The sequence below is a fragment of the Polypterus senegalus genome, chromosome 4 (genome assembly GCF_016835505.1).
Source record: "Polypterus senegalus isolate Bchr_013 chromosome 4, ASM1683550v1, whole genome shotgun sequence".
Lineage (NCBI taxonomy): Eukaryota > Metazoa > Chordata > Cladistia > Polypteriformes > Polypteridae > Polypterus > Polypterus senegalus.
The window spans coordinates 6333581-6352789 of record NC_053157.1 but is presented as its reverse complement, the minus strand read 5'-3'; the positions used below and the strand labels follow the sequence as shown (position 1 = coordinate 6352789).

At 44.3% G+C, this 19209-nt stretch overlaps 1 protein-coding gene across 2 annotated transcripts in view; it reads right to left on the bottom strand.

Annotated features, from left to right (window-relative positions):
• The window catches only part of si:dkey-27h10.2, a 129106-nt gene that overhangs the window by 78762 nt on the left and 31135 nt on the right, over positions 1-19209 (bottom strand). For both annotated transcript variants that reach the window (XM_039750201.1, XM_039750202.1), the window contains exon 3: positions 10584-10616. In XM_039750201.1, coding sequence (XP_039606135.1) covers positions 10584-10616 — 33 coding nt within the window. The remainder of the gene's footprint in view (positions 1-10583; positions 10617-19209) is intronic.

The following is a 19209-nucleotide window of genomic DNA, read 5'->3' as shown; positions in this document are numbered from 1 at the left end:
GTAAATTTATCTGCACAAACCGACACTCATGAGTAACATTTTTAGAAAGTTTGAAATGAAACACAAATCGCAAAGCGTCTGTGTGCCGACTCGAACAAGCTTTTGCAGAATACACTAACTGACAAGAGGTTAGCCCGCCCTTTCTAAGTTTTGGTGGCCAACACGAGCCGTGATTCGCCATGGAGGCAATGGTTCCCAACAGAGCCGTCATTGGCCAATTCTTGGTAGCTGATACGGGCTGCGATTGGCCCGAGCTTTCAATCCTTGGTAGAATCTTGGTAGCAGAAAGCAATCTGATTGGTTTTCGCTACCAAGAATTACCTCGACTCATGGCTGCTCGGAGGCACCACCGTGCCGCCCATATTTTATTTTAGGAAAATCAAAAAACATCCTATACGTGCAAGTCGAGTTTAACAAAACTGGTGGAAGAATCCTAGCCCACCTCTGTTAAGTCAGTGGGTAACTGATGTTATACAGTGGTGTGAAAAACTATTTGCCCCCTTCCTGATTTCTTATTCTTTTGCATGTTTGTCACACAAAATGTTTCTGATCATCAAACACATTTAACCATTAGTCAAATATAACACAAGTAAACACAAAATGCAGTTTTTAAATGATGGTTTTATTATTTAGAGAGAAAAAAAATCCAAACCTACATGGCCCTGTGTGAAAAAGTAATTGCCCCCTTGTTCAAAAATCACCTAACTGTGGTGTATCACACCTGAGTTCAATTTCCGTAGCCACCCCCAGGCCTGATTACTGCCACACCTGTTTCAATCAAGAAATCACTTGAATAGGAGCTGCCTGACACAGAGAAGTAGACCAAAAGCACCTCAAAAGCTAGACATCATGCCAAGATCCAAAGAAATTCAGGAACAAATGAGAACAGAAGTAATTGAGATCTATCAGTCTGGTAAAGGTTATAAAGCCATTTCTAAAGCTTTGAGGCTCCAGCGAACCACAGTGAGAGCCATTATCCACAAATGACAAAAACATGGAACAGTGGTGAACCTTCCCAGGAGTGGCCGGCCGACCAAAATTACCCCAAGAGCGCAGAGACGACTCATCCGAGAGGTCACAAAAGACCCCAGGACAACGTCTCAAGAACTGCAGGCCTCACTTGCCTCAATTAAGGTCAGTGTTCACGACTCCACCATAAGAAAGAGACTGGGCAAAACGGCCTGCATGGCAGATTTCCAAGACGCAAACCACTGTTAAGCAAAAGAACATTAGGGCTCGTCTCAGTTTTGCTAAGAAACATCTCAATGATTGCCAAGACTTTTGGGAAAATACCTTGTGGACTGATGAGACAAAAGTTTAACTTTTTGGAAGGCAAATGTCCCGTTACATCTGGCGTCAAAGGAACACAGCATTTCAGAAAAAGAACATCATACCAACAGTAAAATATGGTGGTGGTAGTGTGATGGTCTGGGGTTGTTTTGCTGCTTCAGGACCTGGAAGGCTTGCTGTGATAGATGGAACCATGAATTCTACTGTCTACCAAAAATCCTGAAGGAGAATGTCCGCCATCTGTTCGTCAACTCAAGCTGAAGCGATCTTGGGTGCTGCAACAGGACAATGACCCAAAACACACCAGCAAATCCACCTCTGAATGGCTGAAGAAAAACAAAATGAAGACTTTGGAGTGGCCTAGTCAAAGTCCTGACCTGAATCCAATTGAGATGCTATGGCATGACCTTAAAAAGGTGGTTCATGCTAGAAAACCCTCAAATAAAGCTGAATTACAACAATTCTGCAAAGATGAGTGGGCCAACATTCCTCCAGAGCGCCGTAAAAGACTCATTGCAAGTTATCACAAACACTTGATTGCAGTTATTGCTGCTAAGGGTGGCCCAACCAGTTATTAGGTTCAGGGGTCAATTACTTTTTCACACAGGGCCATGTAGGTTTGGATTTTTTTCTCCCTAAATAATAAAAACCATCATTTAAAAACTGCATTTTGTGTTTACTTGTGTTATATTTGACTAATGGTTAAATGTGTTTGATGATCAGAAACATTTTGTGTGACAAACATGCAAAAGAATAAGAAATCAGGAAGGGGGCAAATAGTTTTTGACACCACTGTAGGTGACTTCCTGGAAAGTAAAGGCAAGCCACAGCCATTACTATCTGACAAAGAGTGGGCATGGAAATTGGCCTTTGCTGCGGACATAACTAGTCATTTAAATTTTCTGAACCTAAAACTACAAGGAGAGAAAAATCAAGTTTCTGATCTATACACCCACCTAAAGGCCTTCAGATCTAAACTTGTCTTGTTTTTGGAACTTGACGCACTTTCAGCAGTGCAAGGTCTTCATGGCTGAAGCAACAGCTGAGTTGCCCACGTCATATGCATGCGAGATCATCAAAGACCTCCAGCTGCAGTTTCAGGAGTGGTTTTCTGACTTGGATTCGAAGGCAGAAGAAGTGAGGCTGTTTCAAAACCCATTTGAAGCAGATGTGGCCAGTTGCCCAGATGAACTGCAGCTGGAGGTCATTGAGTTGCAAGCAAATGACTTCCTTAGGGACAAGTTCAGAGAAGGACTGGTGGCTTTTTACCAGTCAAAACGTTTGCATCAAGGTACCTTTCAGTCTTTGGAACAACATACTTGTGTGAACAAACATTTTCAAGAATGAAATACGTGAAGAACAATTTGAGAACAAACTTGTCTGATGATAATCTCAGGTCACTGTTGATGTTAGGGACATCAAACCTAAAGCCAGAAATGTCTGCTATTTTGGCATCCAGGAAACAATTTCACCATTCCCATTAATACAGGTGTTCATGTGTAGTGTATCAATGTGTTATTAAATAATAAATGAATAAAATAATATTAAATAAATAATTCAAAACAACATCTATGTTTTGATTCTTTTTTATTTGGACCTCGAGTGTGTAGTCGGCCCCTCAAACTGCTCTTTGATAGTTAATGCGGCCCTCGGGCTGAAAAGTTTGGAGACCCCTGATCTAGTTGATTCTGACATTGCTTAAATAATTTGGTGACCCAGTAGGTTCGCACCATGAAGACCCACTGCTCAATACTGTACACCACCATCCTTAAGGAGAAGTGACTGAGTGAAGGGGTACGGGCAGTGGGCACCCAGAAGTTGCAAACGGCTGTCCAGCGCCCACCTCATCACTCCAACACAGGGGCATCCCCGGCTTGTTCGAAGCTCCATATACCATGGAGCACATTGCACGTTTTTCCGTTCAGATTGCTTCGTCCTAGCAAGAGTTATTACAGAATATTCGGGGCCTCTTGGGAATGAATATCCCTGTACAAAGTACTGAGTTAATGGTCTGAATACTTCTGGAATGAAAGGTTTAAGTTTTTGATTTTTAATGAATTTAAATACAAACCTTTCTGAAAACATTAGAACGTTAGAACACTCTGGACGAGAACAGGCCATTCAGCCCAACAAAGCTCGCCAGGCCTGTCCACTTATTTCTTCCAAAAAAAACATCAAGTCGAGTTTTGAAAGTCCATAAAGTCTTACTGTCCACCACACTGCTTGGTCGCTTATTCCAAGTGTCTATCGTTCTTTGTGTAAAGAAAAACTTCCTAATGTTTGTGTGAAATTTCCCCTTCACAAGCTTCCAACTGTGTGCCCGTGTCCTTGCTGAACTCATTTCAAAGTCGTCGTCTCGATCCACTGGACTAATTCCCTTCATCATTTCAAACACTTCAATCAGGTCTCCTCTTCTTCTCCATTAAAGGCTCAGCTCTTTTAATCTTTCCTCATAACTCATCCCCTGTAGCCCTGGACTCGGCCTATACTGTATGCTCTTCTCTGGACCTTCTCTTGTGCTGTTATGTCATTTTTTGTAGCTCAGAGACCAAAACTGCACCCAGTACTCCAGAGGCCTCACCAGTGTGTTGTAAAGCTCACCAGTCCTGTCGACTAAACTCCTCTGAAAAACATTAAGTTGAGTTCTGAAGGCCCCTGAAGTCCTCCTGTCCACCACACTACTTGGTCTCTCATTCCAAGTGTCTGTGGCTCTCTGTGTGAAGAAAAACATGCTAATGTTTGTGTGAAATTTACCCTTAAATTTACAGCTGTGTGCCCGTGTTCTTGATGAACTCATTTTAAAGTCACCGTCTTGCTTCACTGCACTAATTCACTTCATAATTTTAAACACTTCACTCAGGTCTCCTCTTAATCTTCTTTTGTTTAAACTGTGAAGGCTCAGCTCTTTTTTTATTTTTTCTCATCAATCATCCCTTGTAGCCCTGGAATCAGCCGAGTTGTTCTTCTCTGGACTTTCTCTTGTGCTGTTATGTCCTTTTTGTAGTCTGGAGACCCAAAATGCACCCAGTACTCCAGATGAGGCTTCACCAGTGTGTTATAAAGCTTGAACAGAACCTCCTGTGATGTATACTCCACACATCAAGGCGCTATATAACCTGACAGTCTGTTAGCCTTCTAAATTGCTTGCCTGGTAGTTGATAGTGTTGAGTCCTCTGTTCCTCCTAAGTCCTTCTCATAAGGTGGACTCTCGGTTTTCAGACCTCTCATTGTATATTCAAACCTTACATTTTTAATGCTTTACATTTACTGACATTCCATTGTCTTCTGTTCAGACTGTGAAGGCTCAGCTCTTTTAATTTTTCCTCATAACTCATCCTGTATCCGTCCAGTTGCTCTTCTCTGGACCTTTTCTTATGCTGTTATGTCTTTTTGTAGACCAAACTGCCCCCAGGACTCCAGATGAGGCCTCACCAGTGTGTTATAAAGCTTGAGCAGAACCTCCTGTGACTTGTACTGCACACGTCAATGCGCTATATAACCTGACATTCTGTTAGCCTTCTTAATGGCTTGTCTGGTAGTTGATAGATTAGAGTCCACTACGACTCATAAATTCTTCTCATAAAGTGTACTCTTGATTTCCAGACCTCCCATTTTAACCTTCTATGTGTAATTCTTTACATTTACTGACATTAAATTTCATCTGCCACAAGTGTGCCCGAGCCTGTCTGCTATCCAAGTCCTTCTGTGATGATATAACGGATTCCAAATTATCTGCTAATCCACCTATCTTGGTATCATCTGCTAACCTAACCAGCTTGTTATTTATATTCCTACCTAAATCATTTATATTTATTAAAAATAGCAGCGGTGGCCCCAGCAGTGCCCCCTGCTGGCCACCACTCTTAACAACACCCAATTCTGAAGAGGTTCTTCACTGCATCACCCTCTGCTTCCTGTGTCTGAGCCAATTCTCCATCCACCTACACACCACACCTTGAACTCCTACTTGTTTTAGCTTGATGCCCAACCTCTCAGTTGGCACCTTATAGGTTAAAGTCCACATCAATATCATCATCTGCTCCACTTTGATCGTATCCTTTTGTTGCCTCCTCATACAATTCCAGCATGTTAGTAAAACACGACCTCCCTCTTCTGACTCCATGCTGACTGTTCTTAACAACTCCTGTCCTTGCCATGTGTTGCTCAATCTTCTCCTTAATAATTCATTCCATTCATTTTCCTGTGATACATGTTAAGCTTACTGGCCTATAGCTGCTTGGATCTGCCCGGTCACCCCTTCTATATAATGGGATGATGTTTGCCATTTTCCAGTCCTTCGGAATCTCCCCAGTGTGCAGTCACTTCCTAAAAATATGCATCAAGGGTTCATATTTGTACTCATTAGCCTCCCTAAGAACTCGAGGTTAAATATTAGGTGGTCTTGGCTTGGGCAGATATGTGGAAGATGAAACTGAATGTCAGTAATTGTAAACTATTACATGTTGGAAATGTGAAGTTTGAATATATAATGGGAGGTCCGAAAATGGAAAGTCCACGTTATGAGAAGGACTTAGGAGTCGTAGTGGACTTGACGCTATCAGCTGGCAGACAGTGTTCAGGAGGCTAACAGACTGTCAGGTTATATAGCGCCTTGATGTGTGGAGTACAAGTCACAGGAGGGTCTGCTCAAGCTTTATAACACAGTGGTGAGGCCTCATCTGGAGTACTGGGTGCAGTTTGGGTCTCCAGGCTACAAAAAGGACATAACAGTACTAGAGAAAGACCAAAGAAGAGCAACTCGGCTGAGTCCAGGACTACAGGGGATGAGTTATGAAGAAAGATTAAAAGAGCTGAGCCTTCACAGTCTGAACAGAAGACAATGGAATGTCAGTAAATGTAAAGCATTAAAAATGTAAGGTTTGAATATACAATGAGAGGTCTGAAAACCGAGAGTCCACCTTATGAGAAAGACTTAGGAGGAACAGAGGACTCAACACTATCAACTACCAGGCAAGCAATTTAGAAGGCTAACAGACTGTCAGGTTATATAGCGCCTTGATGTGTGGAGTACAAGTCACAGGAGGTTCTGCTCAGGCTTTATAACACACTGGTGAGGCCTCATCTGGAGTACTGGGTGCAGTTTTGGGTCTCCAGGCTACAAAAAGGACATAACAGCACAAGAGAAAGTCCAGAGAAGAACAACTCAGCTGATTCCAGGGCTACAGGGGATGATTGATGAGAAAAAATAAAAAAAGAGCTGAACCTTCACAGTTTAAACAAAAGAAGATTAAGAGGAGACCTGAGTGAAGTGTTTAAAACGATGAAGTGAATTAGTCCAGTGGATCAAGGCGGTGACTTTAAAATGCGTTCATTAAGAACACAGCTGTAAATCCATCCATCCATTATCCAACCCGCTATATCCTAACTACAGGGTCACGGGGGTCTGCTGGAGCCAATCCCAGCCAACACAGGGTGCAAGGCGGGTAACAAACCCTGGGCAGGGTGCCAGCCCACCACAGGGCACACACCAAACACACACTAGGGATAATTTAGGATCGCCAATGCACCTAACCTGCATGTCTTTGGACTGTGGGAGAAAACTGGAGTACCCGGAGGTAACCCACGCAGACACGGGGAGAACATGCAAACTCCACGCAGGGAGGACCTGGGAAGTGTCTCCTAACTGCGAGGCAGCAGCGCTACCCACTGCGCCACCATGCCATCCTACAGCTGTAAAGTTAAGGGGAAATTTCACACAAACATTAACAAGTTTTTTTTCACACAGAGAGCCACAGACACTTGGAATGAGAGACCAAGTAGTGTGGTGGACAGGAGGACTTCAGGGGTCTTCAGAACTCAACTTGATGTTTAGTAGACAGGACAGGTGAGCTTTATAACACACTGGTGTGGCCTCATCTGGAGTACTGGGTGCAGTTTTAGTCTAAGGACTACAAAAGGGACATAGCAGTGCTGGAAAAAGTCCAGAGAAGAGCAACTCGGCTGATTCAGAGCTACAGGGGATGAGATATGAGGAAAGATGAAAAGAGCTGAACCTTTATAGTTTAAGCAGAAGAAAATGTAATGCAATTAACTGTAAAGAATTACACATGGGAGGTAAAAATGTGATGTCTGAATACACAAAGGGAGGTCTAAAAATCGAGAGTCCACTTTATGAGAAGGACTTAGGAGTCGTAGTGAACTCAACATGACAAACCATTAAGGAGGCTAACAGAATGTCAAGTTATATAGCGCCTTGACGTGTGGAGTACAAGTCACAGGAGGTTCTGCTCAAGCTTTATAACACACTGGTGAGGCCTCATCTGGGGTACTGGGTGCAGTTTGGGTCTCCATAAAGATATAACAGCACTGGAGAAGGTCCAGAGAAGAGCGACTAGGCTGATTCAGGGCTACAGGGGAAGAGTTATGAGGAAAGATTAAAAGAGCTGAGCCTTTACAGTTTAAACAAAAGAAAATGTAATGTCAGTAAATGTAAAGAATTACACACAGGAAGTAAAAATGTGAGGTTTGAATACAAAATGGGTGGTCTGGAAATCAAAAAGTCCACCTTATGAGAAGGATTTAGGAGTCATAGTGGACTTGACACTATCAACTGCCAGTATCAGACTACCATTAAGAAGGCTAACAGAATGTCAGGTTATATATAGCGCCTTGATGTGTGGAGTTCAAGTCACAGGAGGTTCTGCTCAGGCTTTATAACACACTGGTGAGGCCTCATCTGGAATCCTGGGGGCAGTTATTGTCTACAAAAAGGACATAACAGCACTGGAGAAGGACCTGAGAAGAGCGTATAGGCTGAGTCCAGGGCTACAGGGGATGAGTTTTGAGGAAAGATTAAAAGAGCTGAGCCTTTAATGGAGAAGAAGAGGAGACCTGATTGAAGTGTTTGAAATGATGAAGGGAATTACTCCAGTGGATCGAGGCAACGACTTTGCTGATTCGGGGCTACAGGGGATGAGTTATGAGGAAAGTTTAAAAGAGCTGAGCCTTTACAGTCTAAGCAGAAGAAAATGCAATGTAATTAAATTTAAAGTATCACAAATAGCAGGTAAAATGTGAGGTCTGAATACACAATGGGAGGTCTAAAAATCGAGAGTCCACTTTATGAGAAGGACTTAGGAGTCGTAGTGAACTCAACATGACAAACCATTAAGAAGGCTAACAGACTGTCAGGTTATATAGCGCCTTGATGTGTGGAGTACAAGTCACAGGAGGTTCTGCTCAAGCTTTATAACACACTGGTGAGGCCTCATCTGGAGTACGGTGGGCAGTTTGGGTCTCCATAAAGACATAACAGCACTAGAGAAGGTCCAGAGAAGAGCGACTAGGCTGATTCAGGGCTACAGGGGATGAGTTATGAGGAAAGATTAAAAGAGCTGAGCCTTTACAGTTTAAACAAAAGAAAATGTAATGTCAGTAAATGTAAAGAATTACACACAGGAAGTAATAATGTGAGGTTTGAATACACAATGGGAGGTCTGGAAATCAAAAAGTCCACCTTATGAGAAGAAGTTAGGAGTCATAGTGGACTTGACACTATCAACTGCCAGACAAACCATTAAGAAGGCTAACAGACTGTCAGGTTATATAGCGCCTTGATGTGTGGAGTACAAGTCACAGGAGGTTCTGCTCAAGCTTTATAACACAATGGTGAGGCCTCATCTGGAGTACTGGGTGCAGTTATTGTCTACAAAAAGGACATAGCAGCACTAGAGAAGGTCCAGAGAAGAGCAACTTGGCTGATTTGGGGCTACAGGGGATGAGTTATGAGGAAAGTTTAAAAGAGCTGAGCCTTTACAATCTAAGCAGAAGAAAATGCAATGTAATTAAATTTAAAGTATCACAAATAGCAGGTAAAATGTGAGGTCTGAATACACAATGGGAAGTCTAAAAATTGAAAGACCACCTTATGAGAAGGATTTAGGAGTCGTAGTGGACTTGACGCTATCAGCTGGCAGACAGTGTTCAGGAGGCTAACAGACTGTCAGGTTATATAGCGCCTTGATGTGCGGAGTTCAAGTCACAGGAGGTTCTGCTAAAGCTTTATAACATACTGGTGAGGCCTCATCTGGAGTACGGTGGGCAGTTTTGGTCTCCAGGCTACAAAAAGGACATAACAGCACTAGAAAAGGACCAGAGAAGAACAACTTGGCTGATTCAGGGCTACACGGGATGAGTTGGGAGGAAAGATTAAAAGAGCTGAGCCTTTACAGTTTAAACAAAAGAAGACGAAGAGGACACTTGAGTGAAGTGTTCAATATTAAGAAGGGAATTAGTCCAGTGGATCGAGACGGTGACTTTAAAATGAGTTCATCAAGAACACAGGGACACAGTTGGAAACTTGTGAAGGGGAAATTTTGCGCAAACATCCATCCATCCATTGTCTAACCCGCTGAATCCGAACACAGGGTCACGGGGGTCTGCCGGAGCCAATCCCAGCCAACACAGGGCACAAGGCAGGAACCAATCCTGGGCAGGGTGCCAACCCACCGCAGGACACACACAAGCACACCAAGCACACACTAGGGCCAATTTAGAATCACCAATCCACCTAACCTGCATGTCTTTGGATTGTGGGAGGAAACCGGAGCACCCGGAGGAAACCCACGCAGACACGGGGAGAACATGCAAACTCCACGCAGGGAGGACCCGGGAAGCGAACCCAGGGCAAACATTGCATTTTTTTTCTTCATACATAGAGCCACAGACACATGTAGTAAGTTTCCAAGTAGTCTTATAGACAGTAGGACTTTAGGGACCTTCAAAAATTGACTTGAAGTTATTTTGGAGAAGTGAAGTGGACAGGACTGGTGAGCTTTGTCACATTTTCATCTAAATCTTTCTAATGTTCTAAAGTTCTGCTCCTCAAAATGAATTTCAAACTTTCAAACTTCAGGCATTAAGACACCCAGTCGATCTCAAATCAGTTTCAAGGGCAGAGAGCGCACTCTGCTGGCTGAATAAATTAACATCCTGATACAGGAAGCTTCTAAATAAAAGGTAAGCCTGTGGCTGCTGGGAAGAGGAGGACGCCCATAAGGCCTGAGAGATAGCGGTAAGCAAATTGTTCAGAGGGCACCTCTGACAGGATAGCGGCCTGATATCACATCACTAATGCCTTTTAAGGAAAAGCAGGAACAGTGATAACAGAGAATATCATCCCAAAAAGCCCAAGGTGAGAACAGTCACTGAGTGTTTTGGACAGAAGAGAAAATGGAAAGAAACAAAAATAAAAACATAAGACAGGCAGGAGACTCTGAGTTATGCCAGGTAAGCAGGCGTTCACAGTGGTGTGAGATGTAGAGCAGACTTACCGATTGTGGTGGCGGGACTGTGAGACACTGAATCTGCGGACAGAAAAAAAAGAAAATGTTAGCAATTAAGTGTAAAATAAAATAAACAAATAAAAGAAAACACAGCCACGTTAACACAAGTAGGATGAGTACGGTCTTTAAATGGAGCTTGTAAATGGGACAAACAAGCCCATGGACCACCTTTTCTCGAGGACCAGAAGACACTGAGACGTTTGGCTGACACTTACAACACGTGAGATACAAGCGGCCCCTTTAGCATCACATTTGACCCTATCTTCTTCCCTATCTTTCTGTCCTCGTCATCTTGTTCTGTCACACCCGTCACCTGCATGTCCTCTCTCACCACATCCATAAACCTTCTCTTAGGCCTTCCACTTTTCACCTTACCTCTCGGCTCTATCTTTAGCACCCTTCTCTCAATATACCCAGCATCTCTCCTCTGCACATGTCCAAACCAACGCCATCTCACCTCTCTGACTTCGTCTCCCAACTGTCCCACTTGAGCAGACCCTCTAAAGTCCTCATTTCTGATCCTGTCCATCCTCGTCACACCCAATGCAAATCTTAATATCTTTAACTCTGCCACCTCCAGCTCTGTCTCCTGTGCCACCGTCTCCAGCCCATATAACATATCTGGTCTCACCACCGTCCTGTGGACCTTCCCTGTCACTCTTGGTGATACCCATCTGTCACAAATCACTCCTGTCACTCTTCTCCAGCCACTCCACCCTGCCTGCACTCTCTTCTTCACTTCTCTTCCACAAACCCCGTTACTCTGTACTGTTGATCTCAAGTATTTAAACTCATCCACCTTTGACAACTCTACTCCTTGCATCCTCACCATTCCACTGACCTCCTTCTCATTCACACACATGTATTCTGTCTCGGTGGTCCTACTGACCTTCATTTCACTCCTCATATCTCCACCTCTTCAGGGTCTTCTAAACCTGCTCCCTACTCTCACTACAGATCACAATGTCATCAGCAAACATCACAGTCCACGGGTACTCCTGTCTAATCTCATCTGTCAACCTGTCCATCACCATTGCAAATAAGAAAGGGCTCAGAGTCGATCCCTGATGTAAGCCCACCTCCATCACTCCTACCACAGACCTAAACACGGTCACACATTCCTCATTCATATCCTGTACAACTCTTAGGTACTTCTCTGCCACTCCCGACTTCCTCATACAATACCACAGCTCCTCTCGAGGCTCCCTGTCATTTGCTTTCTCCAGGTCCACAAAGACGCAGTGCAACTCCTTCAGGCCTTCTCTATCAACATCCTCAGAGCAAACATCACATCTGTGGTTCTTTTTCTTGGCATGAAACCATCCTGCTGCTCACTCATCATCACCTCACTTCTTAACTGAACTTCCATCTCTCTTTCCCATAACTTCATGCTGTGGCTCATCAATTTTATTCCCCTGTAGTTACTGCAGTCCTGCACATCCCAATATTCTTAAATATCAGCACCAGTCCACTTCTTCCCCACCCCTCAGTCATCTTCTCACTTTCCAAGATTCCATTAAGCAATCTGCGTAAAAACTCCACTGCCATCTCTCCTAAACACCTCCATACTTCCGCAGGTATGTCATCTGGACCAACGGACTTTCCATTCTTCATCCTCTCCATAGCTGTCCTTACTTCCTCCTTGCTGATCCGTTGCACTTCCTGATTCACTATCTCCACATCATCCAACCTCCTCTCTCTCTCGTTCTCTTCATTCATCGGCCTCTCAGAGTACTCTTTCCATTTTCTCAACACACTCTCCTCGCTTGTGATTATATTTCCATCTTTATCCTTTATCACCCTAACCTGCTGCACATCTTTCCCAGCTCGGTCCATCTGTCTTGCCCGCTGGTCCTTTTCTACCCTCCTTAGTGTCCCACCTCTCATACAACTCATCATACGCCTTTTCTTTAGCCAATAAAAAATCCGGTATTCAGTCAAAATGTGTCGTTTGTGTTGTAGATCATGAAGCCCGGTGAAATACGCAATCCAACGTCACGATCGGGACAATAGTAGTTGCGCGATTCCTTGAGGATTTTCTTACCAGACTGATCAGCCTTTGAACAGCACACGGCAAACGTGCGATCGACATGAGTCTCGCCTTTAGACTCATCAGAGTCGCTTTCGGTTTCACTGCCCGAAGACGGATTCACTTGGTCCTCACTCCTCGTGTCATTGTCAAGAGCGTGCGACTCCTGGCTCTTACGAGACGCCATTATGAGAGCTAGGAGAAGGCGTGTCTGTATCGTTGCCTGGGTAACACTCGGGCCTGTCGCTTACACGAGACACGCCTACATCGCTAAGCAATGTTCGGCACTAATGCGTTTGCCGTTTTTACAGGCCGAGTAATCCTCGGGTCTAACGCTTACACGAGACCAGTCTATATAGTTGCCCGAGTGACGCTCGGGTCCAACACTAAAGAACGTTCACGTCTTTTGTTTTTCTGGTTGGAGCACAAGAGAGTGAAGTGCCTTGCTCAGGGTGACATGGTGTCAGTAGTGGGATCTGAATCCCCAGCCTCAGTGTTATAACCAATATACCAAAATGGCTGCTGGGGCCCGATTGTGTCCTAGTAATACAAGGGTGGCACATGAAAAAGTGGGCCGCTTCCAACTGAGACGACTGTGTGACGTGGTGAAGAGAAAAACTATCAGATCTGGCACTCACATTTACAGAAGATGCTGAAAGTGGTCTCCTTGTGTGTCGATATGTCTCGGAGCCCGTTTCAACGTGTTCATGTACGCTCTTTGCAACATCACAGGATCGATTATCTCGGTGTAGGTGAGCCACTTTTTCGTGGGCCATCCTGTACTTAATTGGTCTTTGTGACCAGTTTATAGGGTCCAGTAGATCTCGGATTAGTTTTTCGAAGGCTGAGAGCACCCTCTGCTGGCTGAATAAATTAACATGCTAAAAGAGGAAGCTTTAAAAGGCGATAAAGATTGTCACAGGTAGACCACCTTCAGAAAGTCTTAAGACCCCTTAACTTAATATACATTTGATTATGTGGAAGCAAATAAAGGATGTGAGGGCGGAGCCGGATACGTGTGAGGACAGTGTGACTGTGGCGATAGGAATGACAGGTGTGGCATCCAGCCCGGCCGGGACGCCCATGAGGACTGGAGGAGGGCTTGTACCTCCTCCAGACCGCGAGGGGTCCGCCCTGGTTATGTTGGGGCCACGGGTAAAGGGCTTGGAAGCCCAGCCCTGTAGGGACCCGTGGCTGAACAACCCTGGAGCCCAGCACTTCCGCCACACCAGGAAGTGCTGGGGGGAAGACGACAGGGGACACCCAGATGGCTTGCGGGTGCGCAGCCGGCACTTCCGCCACACCAGGGCATATCTGCGGAGGAGTGCCGGGGAGCAGCTGGAGCCCATCCGGGTTCCTATTTAAGGGGCCGCCTCCCTTTAGTCGAGAGCGGAAGTCGGGTGGAAGTGGACAGAGCTGGAGAGAGGGCTGGAGGCGGCCAAGAGAGAGAGAGGCACGAAGGACTGTGTGGCCTGAACTTTGGGGGATCGGTGCTGGAGGCACTGGGGGCGCACGTGAGGTCAATAATTGTAAATATTGTAAATAAAGGGTGTGTTGGGTGAACATTAGATGTCCGTCTGTCTGTGTCCGGGTTCAAGTCCAAACAGGCGAGAGTGGCATTACGTCAAGGATCAGCTCTGAGCCCTTTACTGTTGGCAATGGTGACGGACAGGTTGACAAATGACGTTAGACACGAGTCTCCATGGACTGTGATGACATTGTGGTCAGAGGTGGCGTATGTTTTGTTTATCTTTGCCACCACTCCATTATCTTCCACCCTGTGGGTGTATTTGTCACTTCCTTGGCAACACTTCTCAGCGTCTCATACGCCAGCTACAGGGGAGCCTATTAAAAAAATTCAGCCCTGTGGTGGAAGAGAAGACCATTCCGTTGTTTCAAAAAGCATTGTGTGCTGTAAGTGAGTTTGGCATCGGCATGGCACTATGGAGGTAAGGTCACAGGTGACAACAGGGGGAGGGTGATCACTAACTGCCCCTCTCCTTTGTGTGGCGCACACCAAATGTCACAGGTTACTTAATTAACGCTGTTTCCAGAATTGTGTGTTGTCACCCACATGCACTTGGAAGACCACTTAAGGGGGATGTAATTACCCCTCAGAACCAGGGGTTGGCACTGTGTTTCCAGTGCCTTCTCTCTTCCTACATCTGCACTGCTGGCATCACTTCTGTCATCCACTCTCTTAGACCCGCCCCTTCCTGCCTGGAATCCATATGACGGGAAGTTCTGTATTGTACTCTAAGAAAATTTCCATTCTACGAGGTCACAGACTGGTGGCTACTTCTTTCCTTACAAACTTGAGGAAAATATTGAGAATGGAGCTCTGTAAATAATAATAAGAATAAATAATACGTTTTATCTATATAATGCCTTTCAAAAATGAGACGCATAAAGTCTGCGACTATTGGACTGCTGGCTTTCGTTTCACAATCCTTTTTCGTTTTGATTAAACGGGGCACTTGGCAAGTCCCCAATGCCTTATGTTTGATCTCCTTTGTGTCCCTTGTTACACCGGAATGCCCTACGATGCGCTTATTTGTGACATCATGAGAGCAACAATGTAAAGGTTATCTTTTATGTTGGGGGGGGTCATCGACATGGCACCATAGGGGTAAGGTGACAAGGTGACAACAAGGAGAAACATCCCAGGAATATTGAACTGATCCTCGCCACTGGTTTATATGGCCCAGTAGATCTTGCATTAGTTTAGAGGGCTGAGGGCGCCCTCTGCTGGCTGAATAAACTAACACCCTAAAACAGTGACACCTTTTATTGGCTAACTAAAAAGATTACAATATGCCAGCTTTCAAGGCAACTCAGGCCCCTTCTTCAGGCAAGATGTAGTCAATTACATCAGTTACAAACAATTTCAATTACAAACATTTTCAATTACAAACATTTCAATTACAAACAATTTCAATTACAAATCAATTACATGATTACATCTTGCCTGAAGAAGGGGCCTGAGTTTCCTCGAAAGCGTGCATATCGTAATCTTTTTAGTTAGCCAATAAAAGGTGGCATTTTGCTTGACCTTTCTCTACATTCATAATGGTTAACACGGTACAACACCCTAGTACTACACCCTAAAACAGGAAGCTCTTAAAAGGCAAAAGACAAACTTCAAGATTGTCACAGGTAGAGCACCTTCAGAAAGTCTTTAGCCCCCTTCACTTTTTATACATTTTGTTATGTGAGGACAGTGTGACTGTGGCAACATGAGCATTAGGAATGACTGCCTGGATCAGGGGTGACAGTGGCATTACGTCAAGGATCAGCTCTGAGCCCTTTACTGTTGGCAATGGTGACGGACAGGTTGACAAATGACGTCAGACACGAGTCTCCATGGACTGTGATGACATTGTGGTCAGTGGTGGCTTATTTTAGATGCATATGTTTCCCACAACACTATTTTCTTAACCTCACCGTCTTTATTTGTCACTTCCTAGGCAACATTTCTCAGCATCTCAATGCAAGTGGGTCGGTGGGCATCGACATGGCACTATAGAGGTAAGGTCACAGGCGAAGACAGGGGGAAATGTCCAAGTTATATTGAACTGATCTCTGTGACTGGTTTATAGGGCCCAGTAGATCTCGTGTTAGTTTCGAAGGCTGAGAGCGCCCTCTACTGACTGAATAAATTAGCATCCTAAAACAGGAAGCTCTTAAAAAGGCACAAAACAAACCTCCTGATCGTCACAGGTAGAGCACCTTCAGAAAGTCTTCAGATTATGTTATGTGGAAGTCTTGTGCTAGAATCACTGACATTTATTTTTCCCTCATCAAGCAACACTCAATACACCAGAATGTCAAAGTGAATTTTGAATTTTTTTGCAAATTTATTAAAAAAAAAAAAAAGTGAAACATCCCATTGGTCCCAAAAGTATTTCATACCCTTAAAATTGGGCTCAGGTGGATCCCATTCTATTGATTGTCACTGAGATGTTTGGAGTCCACCTTGGGTCAGGCACCAATTTAGGAAAGGCACACACTTGACTGTAGAGGGTACCACAGGTGAGCAGACACCAAAGCCATGAGGTTGAAGGAATTGCCTGCCATGCTTAGAGGCAGGATTGTGTGGAGGCATCCACCTAGGAAAGGCTACAAGGTGGCCTACATAATTCAAAAATGGAAGAAGTTTGGAACAAACAACCAGGACTCTAGTGCTGGACATCTGGTCAAACAAACAGAAGAGAAGGGCATGGAAAGAGTGATGACCAAGAACTCAATATTCATTCTGACTGAGCTCCGAGATGGAAGAAAATTCCAGAAGGACAACCATAACTGCAACATTCCACCAATCTGGGCTGTAGAGCACAACAGTGTGGCCAGAAGACACGGGAAGGCTTACTTGTTGCTTGAAAAGGACTCTGAGGCTGTGAGAAAAAGACTCTGTGGTTGGGAGGCATTCAGAGTAAACTGCTTGGCCACAATTCTAATCGTGACATCTGGAGGAAACCAGGAGCCGCTCATCACCTGTGCAATCTTCTTCTTCTACTTCTTCTCTTTCTTATTCTTCATCTTCTTCTTCTTCCTCTTCTTCTCCTTCATTGTATTTTTCTTCATCGTCTTCTTTAATCTTCCTCTTCTCCTTATTTTTCTTCTTCTACTTCTTCTCTTTCTTATTCTTCATCTTCTTCTTCCTCTTCTTCTCCTTTTTCTTCTTCATCCTCTTCTTCTACTCCTTTTTCATCATCATCTTCTTCCTCTTCTTCTACTCCTTCTTCATCTTCTTCATAATCATCTTTTTCTTTTTTCTGTTTTATCTTCATCATCATCATAATCATCTTCATCTTATTATTCCTCTTCATCTTCTTTTTCTTCTTCTCCTTCTTCATTTTCTTCATTGTATTTTTCTTCATCGTCTTCTTTTATCTTCCTCTTCTCCTTCTTTTTCTTTTTCTTCTTCTTCTTCTTCATCTTCTTCTTCTTCTTCCTCTTCTTCCCCTTCTTCTTCTACTCCTTCTTCATCTTCTTCATTGTATTTTTCTTCTTCATCATCTTCTTCCTCTTCTTCTGCTCCTTCTTCATTTTCTTCATAATCATCTTCTTTTTCTTCTTCTTTTTCTTTTTCATCTTCATCATCATCTTCATTTTATTATTCTTCTTCATCTTCTCCTTTCATCTTCCTCTTCTTCGCCTTCTTTTTCTTCTTCATCTTATTCTTCATCATCATCATCATCACCATCTTCTTCTTCTTCTTCTTCAATCTTCCTCTTCTTCTTCTTCTTTATTTTTATATGGGGTTGCTATGTTTTTGGGCTATAGACTTCCTCAATAAAGGAGAACTTAGAATCAATTTTGAAGAATAAGAGAAATGTACAAAGCTGAAGTAACTACTGGGGTTAAAGTTGGTTAGCCACACCATGATGGTGGCGGATGTGGTGTGATGGCTTGGATGGATGCTAGTGATGGATGCCAGGCTGAGAGGAGAGGTGGCGATCTGTGAGCAGCAATGTGGTTTCATGCCTGGAAAAGTCCTACAGACGTGATGTTTCCTGTAAGAGCGTTGATGGAGAAGTGCAGAGAAGGTCAGAAGGAATTGCATTGCGTGTTTGTGGACTTTGAGAAAGTGTATGCCAGGGTGCCAAGAGAGGAGTTACTGTACTGTATAAGGAAGTCAGGAGTGGCAGAGAAGTATGTGAGGGTGGTGCAGGAGATGTGTGAGGACAGTGTGACTGTGGAATGGCAGCCTGGTTCAAGGTGACAGTGGGATTACATCAAGGATCGGCTCTGAGCCCTTTACTGTCTGCAGTGGTGATGGACAGGTTGACAGATCGGGTCAGACAGGAGTCTCCATGGATTATGAAGTTCATAGATCTGTAGTGAGAGGAGACAGCAGGTTCAGATGAACCTGGAGAGGTGGAGAATGAAAGTCAGCAGGAGTAAGATGGCCTACATGTGCGTGAATGAGAGGGAAGGTTGGTGGGCGGGTGCGACTGCAGGAAGGAGAGGTGGTGAAGGTAAATTAATTTAAATACTTGGGTTGAACACTCCAAAACAATGGAGAGTGTGACAGGGAGGTGAAGAAGAGAGTGCAGGCAGAGAGGACTGGGTGAAGAAGAGTGTCAGGAGTGATTTGTGATAGAAAAGCACCTGCTAGGGTGAAAAGGACCGTCTATAGATGAAACCAGCTATGTTGTAAGGTTTGGAGATGGTGGCACTGATGAGAAGACAGGGGGCAGAGCTGGACGTTGAGTATATTAGAGGGACAACACAGTTTGGTGACCAAGTGAGGGAGGCGAGATTGAGATGGTTTGGGCGCATGCAGAAGAGAGATGAGGGGTACAATCGGGAAAAGAATGCTGAGGAAGAGGAAGAGGAAGGCCAAAGAGGTGGTGAGGGAGGACAATAAGAAAATGATATAAAAGAAAGGGAGAGATGGAGAGGGATGATCTGCTGTGATGACCCCTAAATGAGAGCAGATGAAAGAAGAAGAAGAAGACTACTCCAAAAAAAGTGTGCAAGGTGGTTGGCAGCGTCATGCTCTGGGGTTGGCTGTTAGCAGCAGGGACTGGTAGACTAGTCAGGGTTGAGGGAAGGCTGAACGGAGCAAAGAACAGAGAA